This window comes from Blennius ocellaris, assembly GCF_963422515.1.
Source record: "Blennius ocellaris genome assembly, chromosome: 1".
Taxonomy (NCBI): domain Eukaryota; kingdom Metazoa; phylum Chordata; class Actinopteri; order Blenniiformes; family Blenniidae; genus Blennius; species Blennius ocellaris.
The window spans coordinates 20544525-20566931 of record NC_137650.1 but is presented as its reverse complement, the minus strand read 5'-3'; the positions used below and the strand labels follow the sequence as shown (position 1 = coordinate 20566931).

General features: G+C 40.4%; 2 protein-coding genes across 2 annotated transcripts in view; one reads left to right on the top strand and one right to left on the bottom strand.

Moving 5' to 3' along the window:
* The window catches only part of elp4 (elongator acetyltransferase complex subunit 4), a gene marked incomplete at its 5' end in the record, with an annotated part of 53059 nt that extends 45611 nt beyond the window's left edge, over positions 1-7448 (bottom strand). Inside the window, 3 exons of the mRNA XM_080495533.1 lie at positions 721-842; positions 5634-5669; positions 7271-7448. Of these exons, the coding sequence (XP_080351659.1) occupies positions 721-842; positions 5634-5669; positions 7271-7448 (336 nt within the window). The remainder of the gene's footprint in view (positions 1-720; positions 843-5633; positions 5670-7270) is intronic.
* Positions 7449-7583: 135 nt separating this feature from the next.
* Positions 7584-21265, top strand: immp1l (inner mitochondrial membrane peptidase subunit 1; the record flags this gene model as incomplete). The annotated part of the gene is made up of 6 exons (XM_080494625.1): positions 7584-7629; positions 14799-14909; positions 15018-15106; positions 15304-15430; positions 20345-20455; positions 21179-21265. The coding sequence occupies exons 2-6, from the start codon at positions 14805-14807 to the stop codon at positions 21263-21265; spliced, it is 519 nt and encodes a 172-aa protein (XP_080350751.1). The 5' UTR covers positions 7584-7629; positions 14799-14804.
* Positions 21266-22407: the final 1142 nt, after the last annotated feature.

Genomic DNA, 22407 nt, shown 5'->3' with positions numbered 1-22407 from the left:
TAATCTAAATTATGTAAAGAGTTATTTAATTAACAATGTGATCACAACCCGTCAAACATTTTTTCCCCCATTACATTGGCTGCCCCTCTTGAGTTAATTTATTTGTTTGTGTTAATATACTGGATAAAGTGTGACATGGCATGTGAAGATTAGCATACTGCAAATGTAGCTGTGAAAACATTAAATGACGTGATATATCCCCACTGGGAGTCCTTCTCCTAATAAGTCTTTGATATGTAAAGAGAGGGTGAGGCTATGACCCCTCCCACTATCAATCAGTGCAAGAGAGGCCCTCCTCCTGTATGCTGGGTGGCAGTCAGCTTCTGGGGCTACAGCCCTCTTCACAAAGTGATGCGACAGTAAACATTTCAACAATGCCACACCCATGCCACCCTCGACCTCTCCGATACCCCCTCTGACCCTCACACATGTTGAAGAAAGCTGTCTCCCAGCACTGTATGAGAGTAAATGTGACAAAACATGACTTCTAAAGGCAGTTTCCTGTCTGTTTTGACAACTACAATACTTTTTTGTTGGGGAAAACTCAAAAAATGTATTTCCACCGCATAGGATGTTTGAGTAGATATACTAACACCACCTTAGCTTCGTTTGTAAGAGGTTTGTCAGGAGTTGTAGCTTAAAAAAGAAAACATTTACTGTATGCAAAATCTCTTCCTCAGTCTCTTAATCTTATACAATAAATAGCAGGATTCCTCTTACCTGTAAAATGTCCTCAGGGTTGTCTTGAGCCGATGCCACAAAAAGTTTGTGCTGACACACCACTCCTTCTGCCAGGAAGTACTTTAAGATCATGCGAGAGTAGCTATCATACCGGTCTTCCTCTGAGAAGGAAACAAACAAAAATAAAAACAAACAAACAATGATCTGAGGTTGACTGCCCAATGCCACATTCTGTATGTGAAAAATGTAACAAAAAGATTTAGCAATGAAGATTGGTTTTATGGACCTTAATTCTTTCATGATTTATTGCCTCCTTCACTATTCACTATACAGACAAACACAACAACAGTGCATGACCACATCACAGCTGCCAACTATAATTGATATAAGGACCCCATTCTGGGTACCTTTTGTAGGAAACAGTAGAGGTGGTAACTGACAAGGCACAGATAAATAGGTGTTGCAGTGTGATTTGTCAATCAAAGTGGAGATGACATCCTCCGCTCCCTTGTTTGGGTACTAACAGTATCCCTGTCCACTTCGACCTATCACATACCCGAGTAGCAGGGGAGGTGAGCATGAGACACCTGCCTTAAGCATTTACCTGACCCCTCCCACTGAATGGAAAAGTACCTCGGCTGTCAAGACGACTGACGAGAACAGGCAGAAATAAGATAAGATGGTATTTGCCTTCAAAATGCTTCCTGACATCTGGTTCACTTGAATCTTTCTGCTTTATGATTGCACTTTGACGGCATTGGCATTCTTTCACTAGTATGTTTCCAGTGCCATTCACATGAGATCATCATTTTACAAAATAAGTTACGTTCATAGGGTAAATCCGTTTTGAGGGATGACATTACAGACTTATCCAGTGGCGTCCCAAGCATTGAATAAAGTCTGACAAATACTTCTGCTCCCAAAGGATCCTTTCTCGTTGAACACAAGACAGCAGCCACCTGACTTTACATCCCAAAATGCACAATAATAATAATAATAAAAAAAAAAGACTGCGTCATCATCACCATGAAACCCAACTGAGCAGGGCACATAACTCTGCCCAGCATGCCGCTGCTGCTTCCTGTCACATTCACCATTTTGTAAAGATTTCATAGGCCCCTCTTCACAATGACAAACAGTGGGTACAAGGACAAAGGCAGCGGTGACAGTTTAAGGTAATGGGCATGCAGATGACAGCTTGGGAATGACATCCTGACGTGTCATCCTCCAACATCCGGAGAATTCAGCCTCCCACGTTCCCTGTCTACCTCCTCACCTACGGACTTAGGATGGCCCAGGAAATTCCTTGGCTCTTCAATTTGTTGTCGGTGGGGCTCCCTGTTCTCTTATTGATGGGTTTCTAGGTCAGCAGGCCTTTGTGGCTTTCAGCAGGCCCCACAAAGACTCCCAGATGGGCCCTCTCAAGATGGGGCCTATTGTGGTTGTGTTTCTATGGGAGCCTTACAAATGGAACCTCCAGGAGTCATTAGGCGGTTGAGGCGGGGGGTATGAGGAGGGGGCGGGAGGTGGCGGGGTATAGGAGCAACGGGGGGGGTCATATCTTTGAGGTAGATCAGTCACTCTGGACAGTCAGGGGATGATTTTATTCTTCCGCTTGTTTGTTTTTTTTTTTTGCTTATTCTGACTAAGGGAAAGGTCTTTGATTTATTTGCCTTCAAACATGATAGTAGGATAATCCTGAATCATATCTGCTCAAGCTGAAAGGGGAGGAGACAAAATATCTAGGTCAGAATGTTTGTCTCTTGTATCTCTTTGGTCTATGAAATATCATTTCTTAAAAAGACAAATGAACACAGACCTTTAATAAGAAAGATATATTCCAATAAATATTAAAAAAAATCTTACTGCCACTGCTGCACCACCTCAAACAAGGACTACATTTCTATGAGTTAATTAGTTAGTCAACCAATTCTGCTATTCTCATACTGTGTTCACTACTGACCGCTTTCATCTATGAAAGTTCACATTGAGGAAATTGTTGTTTGACATAATTCTCCTTCAGAAAATAAACACTAGAGTTTTAAACCAGACCTGTCATTTGAGAACAGATGACATGTGCTCATCTCTGTTCTGTGACTAATAGCTTTGAGAAAGTACATTTGAAAGTCACAAGTTCACCCCCATACAGCTATTACTGCAAAGGCATTTTACCGCATTTTGCATCGCATATAAAATAAAGCATGTCTTCAGTTGTAGTTCTTTTTTATGTTGACCTGCAGCTGAGATTATTCCTTGATAATTGAGCTGAATGGAACACAACACTTGTGTTTTATACCGCGATTGCCCATCCTTAGTGCAGATACACTTTTTTTGACTCATTCTGTCAATTCTCCTAAGCATCATAATACACGTTACTGTGCATATGCATTTAAAAATGATTGAACATTATTAAAAAGTGCCTGGTTGTGTCAGTTATTTCTAAAACTCATAAATATGTCGAGCGTTTATAAAATGTTGACTGTGACAATTATGGTCTCGAGTTGAGAAAATATAAGACAATCACCTAATCTTCGGAAATACAAAAATTTGAGATACTTTATTTTTTTATTGTTACGATAAGAGATAAGTGTAAATCATAAACAATGAAACAAAAAATGTATTGAAATATTAAAATTTGTGTGTAAATAATCTAAACCATATGGGCATGTTTGAGCTAAATTATGTATTTTTTTATGTCACTTGATGTCATGAATGTGGTCTTCATTACTGTGCAACACTTCAGTCCCATTTTACCAGACTGAGATTTAAGATTAAATAAATGGATAAAATGAATACTATCTTTGCAGGTAAAACTTTTTTTATACTGTGAAATTGAAATCACACACATTTAAAAGAAGTGCTGGGAAGCTTTTTCTCCCTTCTCCCACAAAAAAGCTGGAGAGATGAGAAATCTTCAGACAGCAGCCATACTGGACTGATCCCCCCCCCCCCCCCCCCCTCTGGATGACAAATCTGGACGGACAGCTCAAGACACTTCAAAGGCAGACAACGACCAGTCTGATAATTTTATGTCTGTCTCACAAACAGGCCATCACGGCTAAAGGGGCCGACTGTAGGAGACGACTGCCTGAAACAAACACAAACAAACACACTCCAAACTCACCCCACCCCTCTCCAACGCATCCACCCTCCCGCACAACAACACAGACACACACACAGCAGTGTGCGCTCACACACACACACACACACACACACACACACACACACACACACACACACACACACACACACACACACACACACACACACACACACACACACACACACACACACACACACACACACACACCACTCTTTCAGAGACAAACACAAGAGAGCGCACACACACGCATTTCACCTTTACTGTGTCTCTCATTACCAGATGAAACCAACCGTACATTGATTCACAAAATGGAAGGGAAGAACGCATTAGTGTGTAATCACTGACTCCTGCATCGATTGGGGGGATGAATTAAAGGGCAAAGCAATATCATCAGTTGGTATAGGCCTTGGCTACACACAAATTACAGCTTCAAGGGGAAACATGACTACCTTAACCTTACTGTCCACCAGTGCATATAGCCTAGCCTATGATGAATGATAATAATAATAATAATACAGTGGGAGACATTTACGTCGCTAGGAAATCTACTTGCTTTGAATGTAATTCAGAAAACTTCTACAACACATCTGCAGACGGGAATGTTAATTAAGGATCACTGTGAAAGTGTGAACACCTGGGATTCTAACTGGAGACCTCCGGGTCATTAGTGTATTTCTGTTCTGTTCAACAGTGACATACTAACCACAAAATGGCTGAGAACAGAGAGACTATTGCTGGAGTACGCTGCCATGCTATTTATCTCAATTTCAGTCCTGCATAAATATATACATGAAGTGAATTAAAGCGACTATACGTTGTAGTATAATATTGCAGTACCATATTGCATGACATTTGACTTCTTCAACAAGTTTTTAATAATCCTTGGGGTTTAATGCTTCCTGAAAAGGCAGCTTATCCAGCCCTTCAAGGGCCTGAAGAATGTATTGAAAAATAAAATGTGTACCAATGTACTGACAACAACTACACAAGGATATGTTAAAAACTGCAGTTCATGACAGGAGTCATTTGACTTGAAGGATGTGCCCAAAACAAAACATAAGTTCGACCCTGCCTTTGACTCGGTGTTGGCCAAGATAAGATTCAGCTCCAGGGAATGTTAGTCAGGATAAAGGGGATAAAGAAGATGTATGTTTTTGTCTGTAGTGAGTATGTGCATCTTCCGCTGCATGCAGAATATCTTTTTAAAGAAAATTCCAAAAGTAAAAGTGGTAAAAGTCATTCTGATCTTATGCTTATGTACTTATGCACTTTATATATATATCAGACAAAACCATACGAAGACACTTTCTCGAACCTGAAGCAGATTGTGTAATTTGCCAATTGCTTTTTAACTTCACATTCTTTATAATTCATTGATTCCTACATATTTAACTTACAGTGTCCTCCACACTGTGGAACTTTGGGGAAAGTTATGTACATTTACAACAAAGACCACTTGTTTAATGTGTTTGTTTAATTTGAAAATGAGAATCTAAAACAAATGAGGGATGAGATAATAGAACAATAATAAACCAACAGGAACATCTCCAAAGAGAATGCACATCATAAAACGGATGGTTTAACACAAACACAAAGGTTTTAAACTATTATGTTCGGTGATGGGATTAATATGATAATCACAGCATTTACTGTAAAATGCTAATTCAAATAAAGACAATTCAAATACTTCAAGTAAGATTAGTGGGGTATGTTTGGAAAGCTTCTCTAAACAAAGCTAGAAATAGAAGTGCAAAAGATTTTTGAAGAAGTCCGACATGAATGAATCTGATGATGCGCCTGATGGGAACCCTGAAAGATCAAATTGAAATATTTGAAATCAAGGACTCACCTATGAGAAGAACTGTTCCAACCGCTAACCCACCACCTGAATGTAAAAAACAAACAAACAAACAAAAAGATCAGTTACTCATACAGCATAATAACACTTGCGCAAAGTCAAACATGTGGACTACAATTTACTGTGGTGACCTCAAAATTAAGTAGTAAAAAGATGACATACTTTCCTTGCAATATCACCTTAGCAAAGAAAGCTACTTAAATGGCTTCTTGGAGCAATGTGTTAGTATAACGAAAGTTGCAATATTCTTATAAAAGCATCGAGAACCAGTGGTGATTGAAATGTCAGTCTTAGCAGTGTAGTGTACTGTATAAAAACATGTTTCCTTATTGCCCTGGCATAGGATAATTTGACTTGTCAGATGCAGATGGCGAGAAAAGTATCTCAGCTGTAGTAACACAAATAAATTTGCTGATACCGATAGATTTTTTTTTACAAACCTAATACAAGTATTTTCGTTTGTGTGATTGCAGATGCAAAGTACTGATTTGAGTATGTATTAATGCCATCATCATACCGTACTTAGAATTAGTTCTAAAATTAACAAAATTAACAAGTGCATAATTTGCAGTAATCTTTACTTTTCACATGACATCTCAACAGTTGATATTGCCGCAACACCATCCCTTCCCCTGTATCATATATGGGCTGCATGGTAGCGCGATGCTCTTGCCACACAGCAAGAAGGTCAGGGTTCAAATACCATCCTGGCTTTTCTGTGTGAAGTTTGCATGCTCTCCCTACGTGTGCAAGGGTTTCAACCCACTGGCAAAAAGAAATGCATGTGAGGACAACTGGTGACTGCGTTTGCCCTGTGATGGACTGGCAACCTGTCCAGGTGTAACCTGCTGTTGTTCTTAGTTTGCTGCTATTGGCTCCAGCAGCCCGCAACCCTCATAAGGAAATAAGCAGTATAGAAAGAAGATGGATAGGTGGATGTATACTACACCAATGATTGAGGTGCAATAACCTCCCAAAACATCTATTATGTTTTTTCCTTGCATGTCAGCACATTGTCTATGTCATTCATACTTTATAAATCAAAGAAACAGTGTTTTGTTTGTTTGGAGCAATAACAATGAATACCTGTCTTATTCTGTATGCAGAAATAGGGACGCAGACCTTCTGATTAAAGTTTGTACACTTGCTTTATTTTAGCCACTTAATGACATGTGATTCTGTAACTTCTTATTCTTCTTTTGGTTTATTCATGGTATGATTTTAAACCACAATTTGTTTGACTTCATCCATCCTATCTCGCTTTATCCAGACCTGGGTCACAAGGGCTGGAGCCTCGAATAACATGCACATGTTTGAACGCAGAAACACGGTATTAAATAAAACATCTATAGATCGCTTGTGCGATTTTCATTTCAAAGAATCTCAATAATAGAAACGGACCATTACACCCCGGTAGAGAAAGCAAGCAGTTCCCCACCTTGAGCACAATTATGTGGAATCAAAAACACAGATGTGGTAGGTTCTGATATTGACAGTCATCAATGTAATTACACGAAAGGAATCGCAGCAATAATTTCAAACAGAAAAGCAATCGCACAACACAGTTCATCCTATCCAGTCAGAAACATTGAGGCTGAGTTAGCCGTGCAGCTTAGCACTTCAGTTACCGAGCAAATAGTCGAGCGACGTGACACCGGTCGACACTAACAGCTGTCCATTTTGCACCGAGGGTCTCGTGCCGGGTATTGAGATTAACCTGCTCCTTGTTTTCTTCTGGAAACTCGTATTATTGACTGGTGGACGCACTGCTGGGTGTTTACCCACACTGTCCACGGGAGCCGCCATGCTGCTTGTACCGCTGTGACACTGGGTAATGTTTTGTCGCGTATTAGCCAATGAGAGGCGAGCTTGTTGGATCTGAACCAATGAGAAACGCCGATGTTTCGAGGTGTCTCCAGGAAGTTGTCAAAGGGAAGTTGAATTTGTTATTGTGAGTGCATGGTCAGAGTGGTGAGTCCACACGGTGGTGAGTAACTTTACATTCCGCCGATTATTTGCTGCTCTTTAAATAAGGACCATTGAGTTTAATCAAAAACGTGCACGGATGTAGATTTCATTCAACAGACAGTGTTTTGCTCCTCAACGGTGCCGCCTGTTCTGCTTTTCTGACCTTGTTCGTTCATTCGGGAGTCAGGATAATGCTTTACCACACCAACCTTATTCAACTCGAGATCACTTTTCATTTCAGAGGAAAAGCAACGATCTAACATCCATTTTATCTTTATTTCACAATTTATTTTAAAATGTAGAAATACAGAAATCAATCTATGATCCAGGCTGTATTGTTTCTTGTCAAACACACATTGACAGCTGACATGTAAATTCATAGGAGAGTACTGAGACGTATATATAAATATAGCAAATATAGCAATTGTTATTTATATTGAAACATTCAAAACTGAAGCTTCAAATCCTCGGAAGCACACCACACCACAGTACAAGACAAGTCAACCCCTTCGAGGTGTGTCACAGTCAGTGTGATGGTTGTGCCTGCAGCCCAACTATTAAAGCATCATTCAGATGGGTTCTATGATTTGCTCTTATTTGTTTTTATGTGTGAAAACGCCACCTCGCAGAGATATGTGGAGCCAAAATAAGATTTGACCTTAACAACACAGGAGGAGAGAAGGGGAAACCTTTCTCTGATTACAACACCCTAAAAGTGTCATTAGCCCTTGCTTATTCACAATTGTTGTCAAAAAAAAAAGAGTCACAATTTGACTCTTTGATAGTTTTCAGTCCAAACTCATTGTTCGATTGTATTCTATTTTAGTCTTGTCTATTGTAGTGAAACATGGTTTTCACTGTAAGTCTAATAAACTTTGAATCATTTTAACTTTGTTGGTTGTTATACATTGTATTAGGGATGTTGAGGCCACAAAAACATCAACATGTGACAGCAGCCTGTAAATGTGTGACAAGTGAGGAGACCAACTGCAAGAGATTTCAAAGAGGAATGTGTGACTGCTCATTGTGACTGATGTAGCTTCCCCCGTAACAGGCTGGATCTGATTCACATGTGGCATTTTGTTTGGTGATGTTCACAGTTTTTTGGGGTCTTTTTTGGGGGGGGGGCGGGGCTGGTCATGTAGTATATTCCAGTCCAGATATATGCCTGTATTTTAAGCAGTGTTGCCTGAGGTCCTCAAGTTCTTCAGCATCCAATATTGACCTTTGGCATTGATGTTTGCGCACAGATTTCTCCAGCGTTTCTGAGTCATTTGATGGATTTATGTACTGTAAAGGGTGGTGTGTCTTTTTCAACATTGTATGTATGTATATACAGTTTTATTATTGTCTATGTCTCAAATTGTTGCTACCATCCAAATTAGGTAATATTTTCTAATGAAATATAGTACTAAATTATTGCATCCATCATCCACCACCACCAAGAGAATGAACTGACAGACAGAATTTAAAGAATGAACAGGCCAGGGACAGCTAATGTAGAGCAGTTTAGACGTAAAACTCCAGTTTGAACTTGGACTGAGAGATGGTGGACACAGGATGTTAGACTTGGAGCAGTCTGGCAGAACTGGTAGAGGAAATTGTCAGAGAAAATATGCACATGGAGATGGTTGTTTGTAAGAGTGGATAGGACAAAATGGAGATGGAGGATCCTTTTGTTGTGAACCATAAAGGGGACCTGTTGTTTATATTATTTTGTTGTTGATGCTGTTGCTTTTTGGCCTTGGCCGTCTTAGTTTTTTTTCTCTCTCTCCAAGAATAATCAGCATTGGATGACTTAAATGGATACTTCATTCATTCTGAGACAAAACATGCAATTATAATGACACAGATGCATCACTTGAAGAGTACCATGAGAAGCCAGGGCAGATATAGAGTCTGTATGTATAGTTGCACGTCTGTGCAATATGTGCTTTTAAGAATACTGGCAAGTATAACAATCTTTGAATAATCTTTTCTTAAGGTACATTTTCATCTTTTCAATTTTTTCATATAACATTGAGCTAATTTAAATTAAAATACAGTCTAGTTTAACCCTCAAATGTGTAGCATAGAATATGAGTGAGTACATTGGAACTACCTAAGAGTAATTTGACATATAACAGTAGTTCATGCACTACCTTCTGGGAGGATTTGTACTTTTATGTACTGCACCATTCCACACACATGTGTGATATGTTTTTAAAAAAAAGACAGGTCATCTCTATTCAGTTATTATATTTTCACTATACTCTTACTGTACATGCTTGTTCTGTCATATTGGACAAGCTGTTGTTATGTAGAAACCCTGCTTATTTTTTTTTTTACAGCATAGTGGCCATAATAATGCTGATTTACTGATGAGAGATTAGTGTTAAGCTCAAGACAACTGTAAAAAGATGTGTGTGGGAGAGTAAGGCCAGAGGCGGCACAAGATCGCAGGATGCTGTGATGCTCTGAAGGAAGCAATTGCCCAACTGCTCACTTTACAAATGCTCTCAGCAGAGATGGTCCTGCTGTTTTGACAGGCCTGTTGAGATTTATAAGTGCTGACAGGAGACCAAGGGAATATATCATGACTGACAACACTGGGCATTGTGGAAACCCTATATGGGACAAATAAGATGTGCAAGCTGACCTGCATCTCAAAAGATAGGAGCCAGCTTTAACAACGCAGCTTGCACTCTGTAAATACATGACTTTCTCCACATTCAGTCACCTAATTGCCAACTCTCCAAAATTCCACGTAAACTCTTGGGTTCCATTGCACTTTTAAGCATGTTGTAGTGTGTCCAGAGCAGGATTGTTAAAGAATAACACCAATTTCCCCCTTTTCAAAGTATCATCTACCAAGGAGGTGTTTTGCTGAGGTTGTTTTTCTATCAGTCTCTGTATCTGATTGAGCTAAATAATGGCAGCAGTCATAACATGTCACAGTTTTCCTGGTCAGACTGTTTTGGTTTCTTCAGTCTAATTTTGACAACCATGTCAGGTTCAAGAAGGGGTTGACATTTTGCATCCGGAGGATACAAGATTATCATCAAAATGCACCGTATTTGTTTTGTTAACGCTAAACAAAAACTAATATTCTATGGTCACAAGAACAATATGCATGTTGCAGGTTTTGTCTGCAGATAATTTGGTCTAAAAAAATTTGACTTTTTCCATTTCTTCAACATATATTTTGAAATGGTTTGATTGTGGTTTCCCGACACCCACCGCCCCATATACAACGACAGTGAGCCATATTTAACTCCCTGAGGGAGGCACATGCACCCTTAAAGAAAACAGCTGAGAGGTCTTGTCATTTGCAAGAGCAAGGCTTCGCCATGAGCTGGGCTGTGCATAACCCAAACTCCTTTGTAAATCTAATACGACATCAGATAAGATCTCTCAGCACCCGGCCAGCTTGTCACAATCACTGGTGGTCAATACAATAAGGCTTAGTGACTGATATTCCATTCAGTGTAATTGACTGGGGTCGCTGTCAACCTGCACTTCCTTTCAATTCATAGCAGTTGTATTCATATCACTTGCCTATTATTTGCTCTGGGTGACCCATTGAATGTAGGTTTAAATCCTCAGCTCCTCAAATAGTAACCTCGCTCAGCTGTTTCACGGCTGTGTTGCCGTTGGCAACAATGAAAAGAGCAATATGGAGATCAGTCCCTTCATTTAAGTCTGTGGCTGAAGACAGGCCTTGGAGAGTTTGAGGCTGGACTTAGTAGTCTGTGACTGGGACTTTTACATCTGTCACTTTCCATCCGGCCAGGTGTCTGTGTTTAAATCAGCAGGATTATCTCTGATTGCACTGATAGTTGAAACAGACCCCCCCACAGTATCTAAATCGCCACCCTTTTCATAGCTCACATTAAGATCAAACCAAGCTCTGCGCAACAGGACCAATCCCCAACCCTCCCCTGCCTTCTGCTGCCCAGAGGAAGACATCAGAGGTGGGATTCGTCCCCACTCTGGTGTGCCTGCTCCTCCATACTCCCTTCCATCTGGGATCCTCAGGGAGAAGAGGAATATCTGACAAGGGGCTCGTAAGCCTCTTAGCCCCCCTGTTGCCCAGTTCTCTCTCAGCCCATGTTTTCCTAATTTAGTTGTGTAAGAAGTCCACTGCAAGGCCCTTGTGTGCTGTTTGGATTGAAATTCTCTTTGTGGTTCTAATAGACTGGTCATGTATATCAATTACCACGAGTCAGCCGTGGCAAGGTCAAACCTCCTGAGACCCATGGCAGTAATTCTTTTCTGAATATTTCCACATGGCTTCAATAATGTGTATTTAATTAGATGTCAATTTTGATTTGCTACTACTGGCTTTAATTTGTGTGTGCTTTTTGTACATTAGCAGATTTAAACTAATATTATTATGAAATTCTAACTGAATGCAAGAAGGTTTATCAGGGTATTCAAGTAAAAATATAAAGTTTTTCCAGTCGATTAATATTTTATTCAATTAATGACCTTTATAATCATCACCTTTACAAGCCTATGTAAATGTCATGTATATTGTTTTATTGGCCATCTTGATTATAGGTTTGTAAAATGTCAAAGCATTTTCATAGTTTGAATTCTGAAGCAATGTCACATCTTCCAATCTGATTGCAATGAAACTGTTGACAGACATGACATTTTTAAAATGTATTTATTTATTTATATTTTTTACTGTTTTCAACTGCTTACTAAAATTACTTTCACCATCAAGTAAATTTATTGAAAAGTTCCATTCGTATTTATTATCAAAAAGTTTCTCCCGTTTATAGAGTTGTAATTTTTTTTTTTTTGGCCCAAGTGAACAAAGCACCCTCTGTAAGAGGATCACAGAGTTAAATACACAATCAAATGTTTTCATTGACATCTATTCATTAGGGATCCCCCTCTTTTTCCCCTCACTGTAGTGCTGTGCTGTGACAACAGGAGGGATGTGGCCACAGATGGTTCTGCTGGGAGCGCTGCGATGACTTCTCATTGTTTTCCCATGAACATGTTTGGCGTGTAATCCTGGATTAACGGGGAGACTTTGTGTTAATTTACAGCTGTAATACAGCATTCAATTAATGTTGGTATCTCCCAGCACAACCAGCTGCAGCTGGTATTGTGGACAATTGTGGACGATAGTGTGCGTTGCGTGACTCTTTGCCCGGGGGTATTAGAGGTAATAAAGATCCAATCAGAGGTCTCTGAGGATGTCCAGCCCATTCTGAATCCCAGAGGAGTTTCTCCAGCTCGCGTATATACTTTCTATAAAACACATAGGTAATGCTATTGTCTGTCAACATTCACACACCATCACACCACATGCACACACACACTATCAATGACAGAGGGTGCCTCAGAAAACCAGGCGGCTGCATATGGACTCTCTTGATATCAGTCACTGGCCGTGTGATCTTGTTATGCAAAGTCCCTTAATCCCTACCTATGATGAATGCATGCTGGAATGGAGGGGGGGGGGGGGGGGGGGGGTGATGAAACAGAGATATGAGGGCAGCTGTACAGGAGGCTGTCCACTGTGCTTTGCGAAAAAGTGCTAACAAAGATTCCTGGTCCCCAGTGTAGCAGAAGGAGGAGCACATGAAAGATCATGTCTGAGGGTGCATTACACTACGACGGTGTCAGAAATGCTGGTGGAGTTGGTCGAGAGCAAGAGAAATAGAAAGGAACTTGTTGCCTTAGTGCAGACCTGAGATTCACATTAACCTTTAGACCACTTGCTTCCCAACAGAGGAATTATAGGGCCAGACGTGTTATTGCGCCAGCTGGGGTAAGCCTGAGTTTATAGTTCCTGTGGTACAGAACAAGAGACCGGAGCAGCCTGCTACTGGAATGGGGCATTTCATTCGGGCCCTGCACTGACTTTATGTATGTTCCCCTTCACCTGTTCAAGTTCTGTAATTTTCAGGAGCGCTGGAAACTAGAGGGTGGCCTGGGGTGATCTGGGAACAGAGGGAGCAAGCAGAGTGGCAGCACACAAGGAGGTGAAAGCAGAGAGTTGGTCTTTTCTGGATCAGAAAGAATGGCGAATGGGCCAAAGAGACAAACCATGAAAGAATAGATAGAGGGTTTAATAGGTGAAGTGTAGTTGGACTGAATGAGGGAACATTGTGTGTGTGTGCGAGAGAGTGAGAGAGACGACTAGAGGGGGGTAATGGGATTAGGGGTAACACCTTTGGCAGAGCTCGGAGAGCCACCTGACACCCAGTCTGTTGGGAACCTGGGGAGAAAGGGGATGGAGGTGGTGGGGCAAGGGGAGAAATTGGGGGTCTAATCCTTGTCCATCTTTGGGAAGTCATTCCCAGAGCTCTGAGGATTTGGGGCTTTGGTTTCCGCTCTGCTTGCTTTGGTTAATAATACCCTGGGAGGGAGAGAAGACATGGAGAGAGAAAGAGACAGAAGGAATAAGGGAGATGGAGGAAAATATTTCTTTACCCTGTGGTGGACTGGCAGGAGAGCAGCCTCAGCTAAAAGAAAATGTTTGAAGTGCAGCCTAACATCTAAGCCAAGCCGTATCTATTGTAATACACTTGTTGTTTGTGTATATGCAGGTGTGTGCGTGTGTGCACTCTGCTTGACAGTGTGTAAATACCGGCTTACGTTCCCCTGTTCATCCCACAGGTTGCAGCTTGAGTAAAAGTCAATAACCTGAGTGTGGATGGGATGTTTGCTGAGAGGACACATGGACAGTCCTTGTTTGTGTTCATGTGGCAGTGTTTGCAGTGTTCGCTGGGCAGTTCGTTGTGTGGGTGCTTGGGGTGTCTTTGTGTTTCTATGGTGCTGACATAAGTTGATAACCCCACATGATTGCGGTTTTAGTTGAGATGACACAGTGTCAGGGACTCTCCGCGGACAGCGTGGAGCTGCTTGGTTGGACGTGTCACAGCTTCTGTGTTTGTCCATCACCTGGGTGCGAGGTGTTGATTGGTGCGTGCTACTCGGGGTCAAAGTTCAGGCCAGTTTTGTGGTGTGAACTGGCTGCTCAGCCTCTGACAATGAAACACCAGGGATTGTGGCATGTTAGGAGGAGGCCAACTGTAACAGCCTTGTCCACACCTATAAGGATTCAACCACAAACATTTTTTTCTTTATAGAACTTATAAAGAACATAAACTCGCCATAAATGGATCACATATTCGCAGTGACAAAATTGTACTATAATCTGTGTTTTTTTGTTCACTTCTGTAGGTGGAGATGTTTCGCAACATGTTGTGGAAGACCTTGGGTTTTCTGGGCTACACAGTCCAGTATGGATGCATTGCACATTGCGCCTTCGAGTACATTGGGGAAATTGTGGTGGTCTGTATTGTGCATAAACAATTATTTATTTATTTTTTTCCCCAGATTTTTCCCAAATGAGACCTATTCTCCTAAGATAAACATGCTCTTTTTGTCATTCTCTTTCAGTGCTCTGGTCCATCCATGGAGCCTACTATTGTCAACCATGATGTTGTCTTCTCTGAACGGATGAGTCGTCATCTTTGTAAAATACAGAAGTAAGTTCCAATCTGCTGAGTCATGTGCAATGAGTAAAATTCAGGCCCTACAGTTATTCTATGGAATCTTGATCATCTCACTCTACGTTCATGATTCATTCATGATATTATTTGGGTGGGGGTTTTTTTATATTTTATTTGAGATAGTCTTATTTTAGACACCTGTCAAAAATGAAGTGCTCATGTTTTCTTTGCAGGGGTGATATAGTAATTGCACGGAATCAATTTGACCCCAATATGAACATTTGTAAAAGAGTAATTGGACTGGAGGGAGACAAGATCTGCACAAGTTCCCCATCAGACTTCTTCAAAACTCACACATATGTAAGTATAACAATATCATCTATCATTTATTGAAATTTTATTGATTTTTCATAATATATTTGTTGAAGGGGAATTCTTTTCCCGCCACCTTTTTTCTCCATCCTCTGACAACTCGCTTTACCAAGTAAGGTTTCTAGCAGTGGTTTTACTGTTGTGATTCAAACTCCCACAGCTCAATGTGTCTCTTTAAAATGACAAAAAAAGGTTGAGAAAAAAGATCATACATTGAAAAGGAGAATGAATGAATGAAGAATGTGTTTACAACAAAACACTTGATAGTTTGTTTCACCCCAAAATGACAAACGGGATTTCCATGCATAATGCAAACTGTCTCTCAGCTTTTCCTTTGTGCGCACACCAATGTCTATACACTATCATTGTTGTTTACATTTTAGACCACACACTTCCATTTTGTGTCATTGGTCAAAATATCAGTTTTTGACAACACCTATATTTCCTCAGAACAGTGATAAAACCCGAGAGTGAACAGGGGTTCTGCTGCCGAAACCACTGTCATTGCTTTTCTATTACTGCTCTACCCAACACCCACAGCTCAGGCCTGCAATCTCTCTGAAGCCTGTTAGAGTTAGTGCCAGCCGAATGGACAGACTGATGGGTGGGAGGAGGGGGGTGTGTGTGTGTGTGTGTGTGTGTGTGTGTGTGTGTGTGTGTGTGTGTGTGTGTGTGTGTGTGTGTGTGTGTGTGTGTGTGTGTGTGTGTGTGTGTGTGTGTGTGTGTGTGTGTGTGTGTGTGTGTGTGTGTGTGTGTGTGTGTGTGTGTGTGTGTGTGTGTGTGTGTGTGTACTTATACCCACAAACCAAAGGTTGTGTTTATGTTGCATGTTTTTGAATTTATTCTGTATTTTATAGACTATGAGCAGACTGGTGAATGAGTTCAGCGAGGTATAGCACGAGGCCAAGCCTATAAGTGGCATTCCTCAAATACAAAAGGAAATAAATAGGCTTCCTCTTCTACAAGCATCACCTCCAACATACAGAGGAGTGAACTTGTAAGAGGTGGCATTGTAATTTCTAGCTGCAGAATGTTTTGACAGACGTCTCAGATCAGATCATCTTTTAACTTACCACTAGGTGGAGAACTCCTATATTTACATATGGGTGAAGTTTGCGGGTTGGATGACACCAAAATACTTCTTTTCACTCCCATACGAACAACTTTCATTTAATTTTAGCTGAATACTTATTAGACTGCTCAGGAGATGTATCTTTAATTGTCTGATAATGAGTGCTTGATGTCCATTTGTACAAACAAATACCTTTACATCTCAATCTGACTTACTCGAGGATTGTTAGGAACCATTCTTTTGGCTACTCCCCTCAATAGTAAATGGTGTTTCATTGTGTTTTTATTAAATTAAAAGTTTATTTTACTGCCTATACCATCAGACTAATGCTGTCTTTCTTGAGCACAATTAGAGATGCCAAAAGCATTCACATTCTCTACTTAAACAAAATTAGTCAATAAGTGTTGGGGAAAATGTGCAGTAATAGAAGTGATTTTTTTTTGGAGACATCTTCAATGTGATATACAGAGTAACTTATTTTTTTTTTGCTGCTACTGTTTTTCTATGCAACATTAACTCTATGCTCAATGAACAGTATGCTTTATCTCCACATTTGATTCTGTGGTGTTACATCTCTCACCAAAGTCCTTGAAACGAAGGTTAAAGTTGTAATGAGCCAGTTTTAAACTTGCAGGAGTAATAAGTTCAGATACAAGTCAAAGGCAAAAATGTCATCATAAATATGAATATTTGAGTAAGGTTAAGATACATAGAAAAATGTACTTCTCCACTTTGAATCTACTTTCTGCATAGTTTAGGAGTGCATTTATAGGAATTTTTGACCGTTTTACCAGAAAGGCATCTGTGAAGGCTGGCACTGATGTGGGGAGGAGAAGGCCTGGCTTGCAGTCTCCACTCTAAGGTGTTCTATTGCATTGAGGTCAGGATTCTGTGCCAGTGAGATTATTCAACACCACAACTTGCTCATCCATGTCTTTATGGACTTTGCTTTGTGCACTGGTGTGCAGCCATGTTGGAACAAGAAGGTGCCATCTCCAAACTGTTCCCACAAAGTTGAAATTGTTCAAAATGTCTTGGCGTACTGAAGCTTTCAGAGTTCCATTCATCAGAACTCAGGGGCTGAGCCCAACTTCCAAGAAACAACCCCACGTCATAATACCCCCTCTACCAAATTTGGTTAAAATGCAGACGGACAAGTACTATTCTCCTGGCGACCGCAAAATCAAACTCGTCCATCAGATTGCTAGACAGAGGAGTGTGATTTTTTTTTGGCATTTTTAGCTATAGATAATCCACGACCACAAGTATTCTGCACATTAACTTGATGTGAAACGTAATAAATATGTTAGAGCTCCAAGGACCAAATTCACTGTGTAACAGCTTTTTTTTAAGAACATTTTGAGGACTCCTTGACAGTTGTTTTTAACTATTATTCCTCTTGGAATAAATAATGTGTTTTTGTGAATAATATGTCGCTGTGGGACATTGTGTGGATCTGTAAAGGTGAATTTTCGAAGGTGGTGTCATCTTTTAGTTTTTATTTTTGTTCACGCAGACGGGCTGCTCCTCTCCACCCTCAGAGATTCAACAACAGACTAATTGCCCTGTCACCTTTTAGGAATCAGTTCTGTGTCTGCGTTACTATGTCAAAACAATGACACTTGATCCCTAATATTATAGCAGAGTGAGCAAAAGAAAGAAACGAGACATGGGAGAGATGAAATGTCTTCATACATCCTGTTCTCTGCAGTAAAGATAGACAGAGCAACATGGTTGAAGATGAACCAATTATTCCTGTATTAAGCATTAACATGGATTTCCACCCCAATCATTTTAACATAATGAGCACTGTAATTGTGAAAGTGTTTAACAGCGCACCTCCACAGTGAAGAGCGCTCCAGTTTCTGCTCTCCTCGACACGTCTCTTGACAGGTAAACAATGCCTGGCGTCCGACCAACCAGTAACCACAGGACAGGTGCAGGCTTCACCATCCATCAAATCACAGTCACCAACAGAGTAGATCAAAGTGGTGCCACACCTCAACACTACAACTCTGTGTTGGGCAACCTCGATCTTTGGAAATGTATGCGCTTGTAAATGACACGTGAATGGTGGTTTCAACTGCTCCTCTGTCAAAATTTGACATGTCTCTCTTGGTATGTGCCAAACTGATTACTTAACTTACTCATCACGCTTCTCAGTCTGTATATTACATAAATTACAACCTATGATTAGCCAATTTTTTTGGTTTACTATTTACTAGAACTTGAACTTACGATAGTCACATGTGATTTATTGTCTGTTTTCTTCAGACTTTGGTCTGGGATAAACCACTTTCTTTTCTTGGCCATACACCTGTGACTTGTAAGGTGATATGCATAAGCTTTCATGTTCATGTTCAGCTGCAGCTCAGCAGGTCAAGTTTCAGACCGCTTTACTTTCTCCCTGTTTCTGAAATCCTGTCTGCTTGATCCTTTAATTTTTCTTCTTTTTTTTTTTTTTTTTTTACACCTTGGCTTGAGTTTCTAAATGAAGTCTTCTCCTTTATGGGACTCGAGGCAAAATACTGTTTGATATGAACATGAGCGATCTGGAAGAATGCACTCTCTCCATAACAGAATCAAAAGGGTCCGACTTGCTTGTTGAAATACTGCACCTTGTTATTTAACTAGTTTTATGTTTGTTGTGCTTTCATCATATTTTGCTTATGAGAAGAATTGTGGGGTTCTAGTGTGGCAGATGACAAATGGTGGTGTTTCTTTTTCTTGTGCTTGGGAGCCAGCATATGTTACCATGTTAATGAGGTGTAATGGTGAGAATCCAGCATGCTGACATATGGTTCTCAGATGACTCCTTTAATGATATTCATTTGTGTCGTTGTTATTCAGCGAGTTGTTTACCTCATGTTAGGTCAACGTGTCACTGGCTTGTGATTATGTCACATCATCTGTCTCAATTATCAAATATGGAATGAAATGCAGCATCCCACAGTCGGACTGAAGGCTCCAATCAGAGAGAACTGGGCGACAGGGAATGAGGAATACGAGCGGAGAAATACAAGATGTGACGTCATCCCAATGTAGATTATATTTCTCTTCCTTCACGTTATTCGCTTTTCTCCAGAGGACTTTTGCTGTTAAAAAGTTAGGCAACACAAAAATAGACCCGTGGATTGTGATGCCCATTATGACAATATAATGTGTTGTTGATCCTGTCTGCACATATAGGGGGGACAGCGCACTTAATTAGGGCCTTGACAAGCCTACTCTCCTAAAGTGATGAGATTAATCATAATTGGTGTCACTGTGAATTAGAGCCCGCTTGGATGACCACCCCACTGGCAGGTCGGACCGCGGTGGAGACCCTTGGACACTGCTGCTAGCCGCAGTGTAGCCCTCATTCTCTCTCTTTCTCTCTCGCTCTCCCTCTCTCGCTCTCTCTGCCCAGCTATCTCAGGCCCCTCTCTGGTTTTGCCCTCACTGGGTAAGAGGGGTGCAGATCTCGGCCAACAGCCTAATGACCCTGTTTGAAGTTCTCTCAAATCCTCACTCCCCCCCCGACCCTGCCCGTTACCCATGACCCCTCTCCTAAGACGGTGCGGGGTTAAAGAGGGACAGGCAGGTCGGCGTTAAGATGAGGAAGGAGGGAGAGAAGGCTAAAGCGGGGTGGGGGTGTGTGTGTGTGTGTGTTGGGGGGGGGGGGGGGGGGGGGTTGTAAGTGGGTGGGGTAAAGGTAGATTCTCACTCCAAACTCAAGTCACTTTTTCAGATTAAAGTTAAGCAGGTTCTCTTATGCAAGACTTTTTGATTCCTTTACTTTGTAGGAAATGATGGTGTTTGCCCTCTTTCTGCCTGTGCCTATATTGTAGGTTCCAAAAGGCCATGTATGGCTCGAAGGGGATAACCTAAGGAACTCCTCTGACTCAAGGACCTATGGCCCAATTCCCTATGCTCTCATCCGCGGGCGTGTTTGCTTGAAGGTAATGGGGAAGCTCTTCCGTACATTCTCACTTGTGTGGATATATATATATATATATATATATATATATATATATATATATATATATATATATATATATATATATATATATATATATATATATATATATATATATATATATATATATATATATATATATATTTTGGAAAATGGGTTATATTTTAAATCAAGAAGTTAGTTTTACTTACCTCTTTCATAGAATCTTCCTCATGTTGAGTATTAAGCTCCGAACTGAGCTGTAAAGGTTTTGTGAAAGCTATTTCATAAATAAAAATAATGGGCCAATATGGCTTTTTTTAAGCCCAATTTGGGGATGTGAGTCAGTTGGAAGTTCAAAGCAAGTGTTTCTGATTGACCAAAGCTTGGATAACATATTGTCTAGCTTCCCATTCTGCTATGTTGTCATGTCACTGGATGTCATAGCAGCCACGACCCTGGAAACAGGTCAGCCAACCTTCTGTCTTTCTGATTGGACAGAGGCACTCTACTGGAGGCCCTATTACGACAGATGATGAAATAACACAACCTTTTATGAATCCGTTTGCATCTTTAAGAGTCATATTAGCATATGTCCCAAAATCTAAAGTTAGGGTTTGAACATAAATGGTACAGGCATTTTCATTCTTTGTTGTTGTTGTTGTTGTTGTTGTTAGTTTTCATGTTTTTTAAACCGTTGTTACTGTATATCCTTTATCATTTGCAGCTCTGGCCACCACATGATTTTGGGACCCTGAGTGAAAGCCCAACCAAACGCATCATTGATACTCAGGGTAACTCTGACTCAGATTAACTCATTTGATTTGACTGGATGCAGTTTTGTTTGTGATGACTTTTAAATAAAAATGATATTTATTCAAATATTCTCGGTGTGTTCTATGAAAGTTTGACACTGAATATAAAGTTTTCTTTTCTTATTTTTTCTTTTCTTCATACATCCTTCATTAATTGTGCTGTTTTATAACTGTCAGGCACTTGTCATCTGGGACTGACAGTGTGTTCATTGTAGCTGTGCAGCACTGTAGGAACAGCATTGCGTGAGGAGTGAGCAAAGCTGTGTCTCTGCGGAACTGCCAATGGCAGAATAGACAATGATGAGATGCACACAGTTTTTTATGCTGGGGCTTGCATTCATTCAGTAAAAGATTTTGCAATTTTGCTGAAAATCACAACTTGATTTCACCTCAAGATTGTTTTTAAACTTAAATCCTGATATACATACAAATGAAAAAAAAAAATTGGTTTGAATTTACGATGAACAATCTCGGAACTGTTTCGCGTCATTGCCTTAAAAAGATTTTATATGTTTTTTGTTTACACTTTTTTGGTATTATGGTAAAACAAAGGCTATGCTAGTGTTTAATATTTAATGAGGCTGCCACAGCAATTGAAAAAAATGTTAACATTTCCCATTTAATCATACAATATTAATATGCACTTAGTAAGGCTCACACTCACTCTGTGTGTGTGTGTGTGTGTGTGTGTGTGTGTGTGTGTGTGTGTGTGTGTGTGTGTGTGTGTGTGTGTGTGTGTGTGTGTGTGTGTGTGTGTGTGTGTGTGTGTGTGTGTGTGTGTGTGTGTGTGTGTGTGTGTGTGTGTGTGTGTGTGTGTGTGTGTGTGTGTGTGTGTGTGTGTGTGTGTGTGTGAGAGAGAGACATGCACAAGACGGTATTATTGTCAGCTTTGTGCAGGAGCCAAACATGTAAATATGGTGTCTGTTATTGGCATAAAGTGAAAAAGCAACACGGCAGTGCAGGATGACAAAAGCACTGTGCAGTCCCGAAGAGAATATTGGCTGCACCTCTTTGTTTAACTTTAAAAGTACTTTCTATCAAAATTGAACTGATGATGTATTATTTGAAATATGACCTGCAGCTGGCAGTCAAATAAAGTTCAAGCACAGGCGTGCCACCTAAATTGTGTTTTTGTCACTGA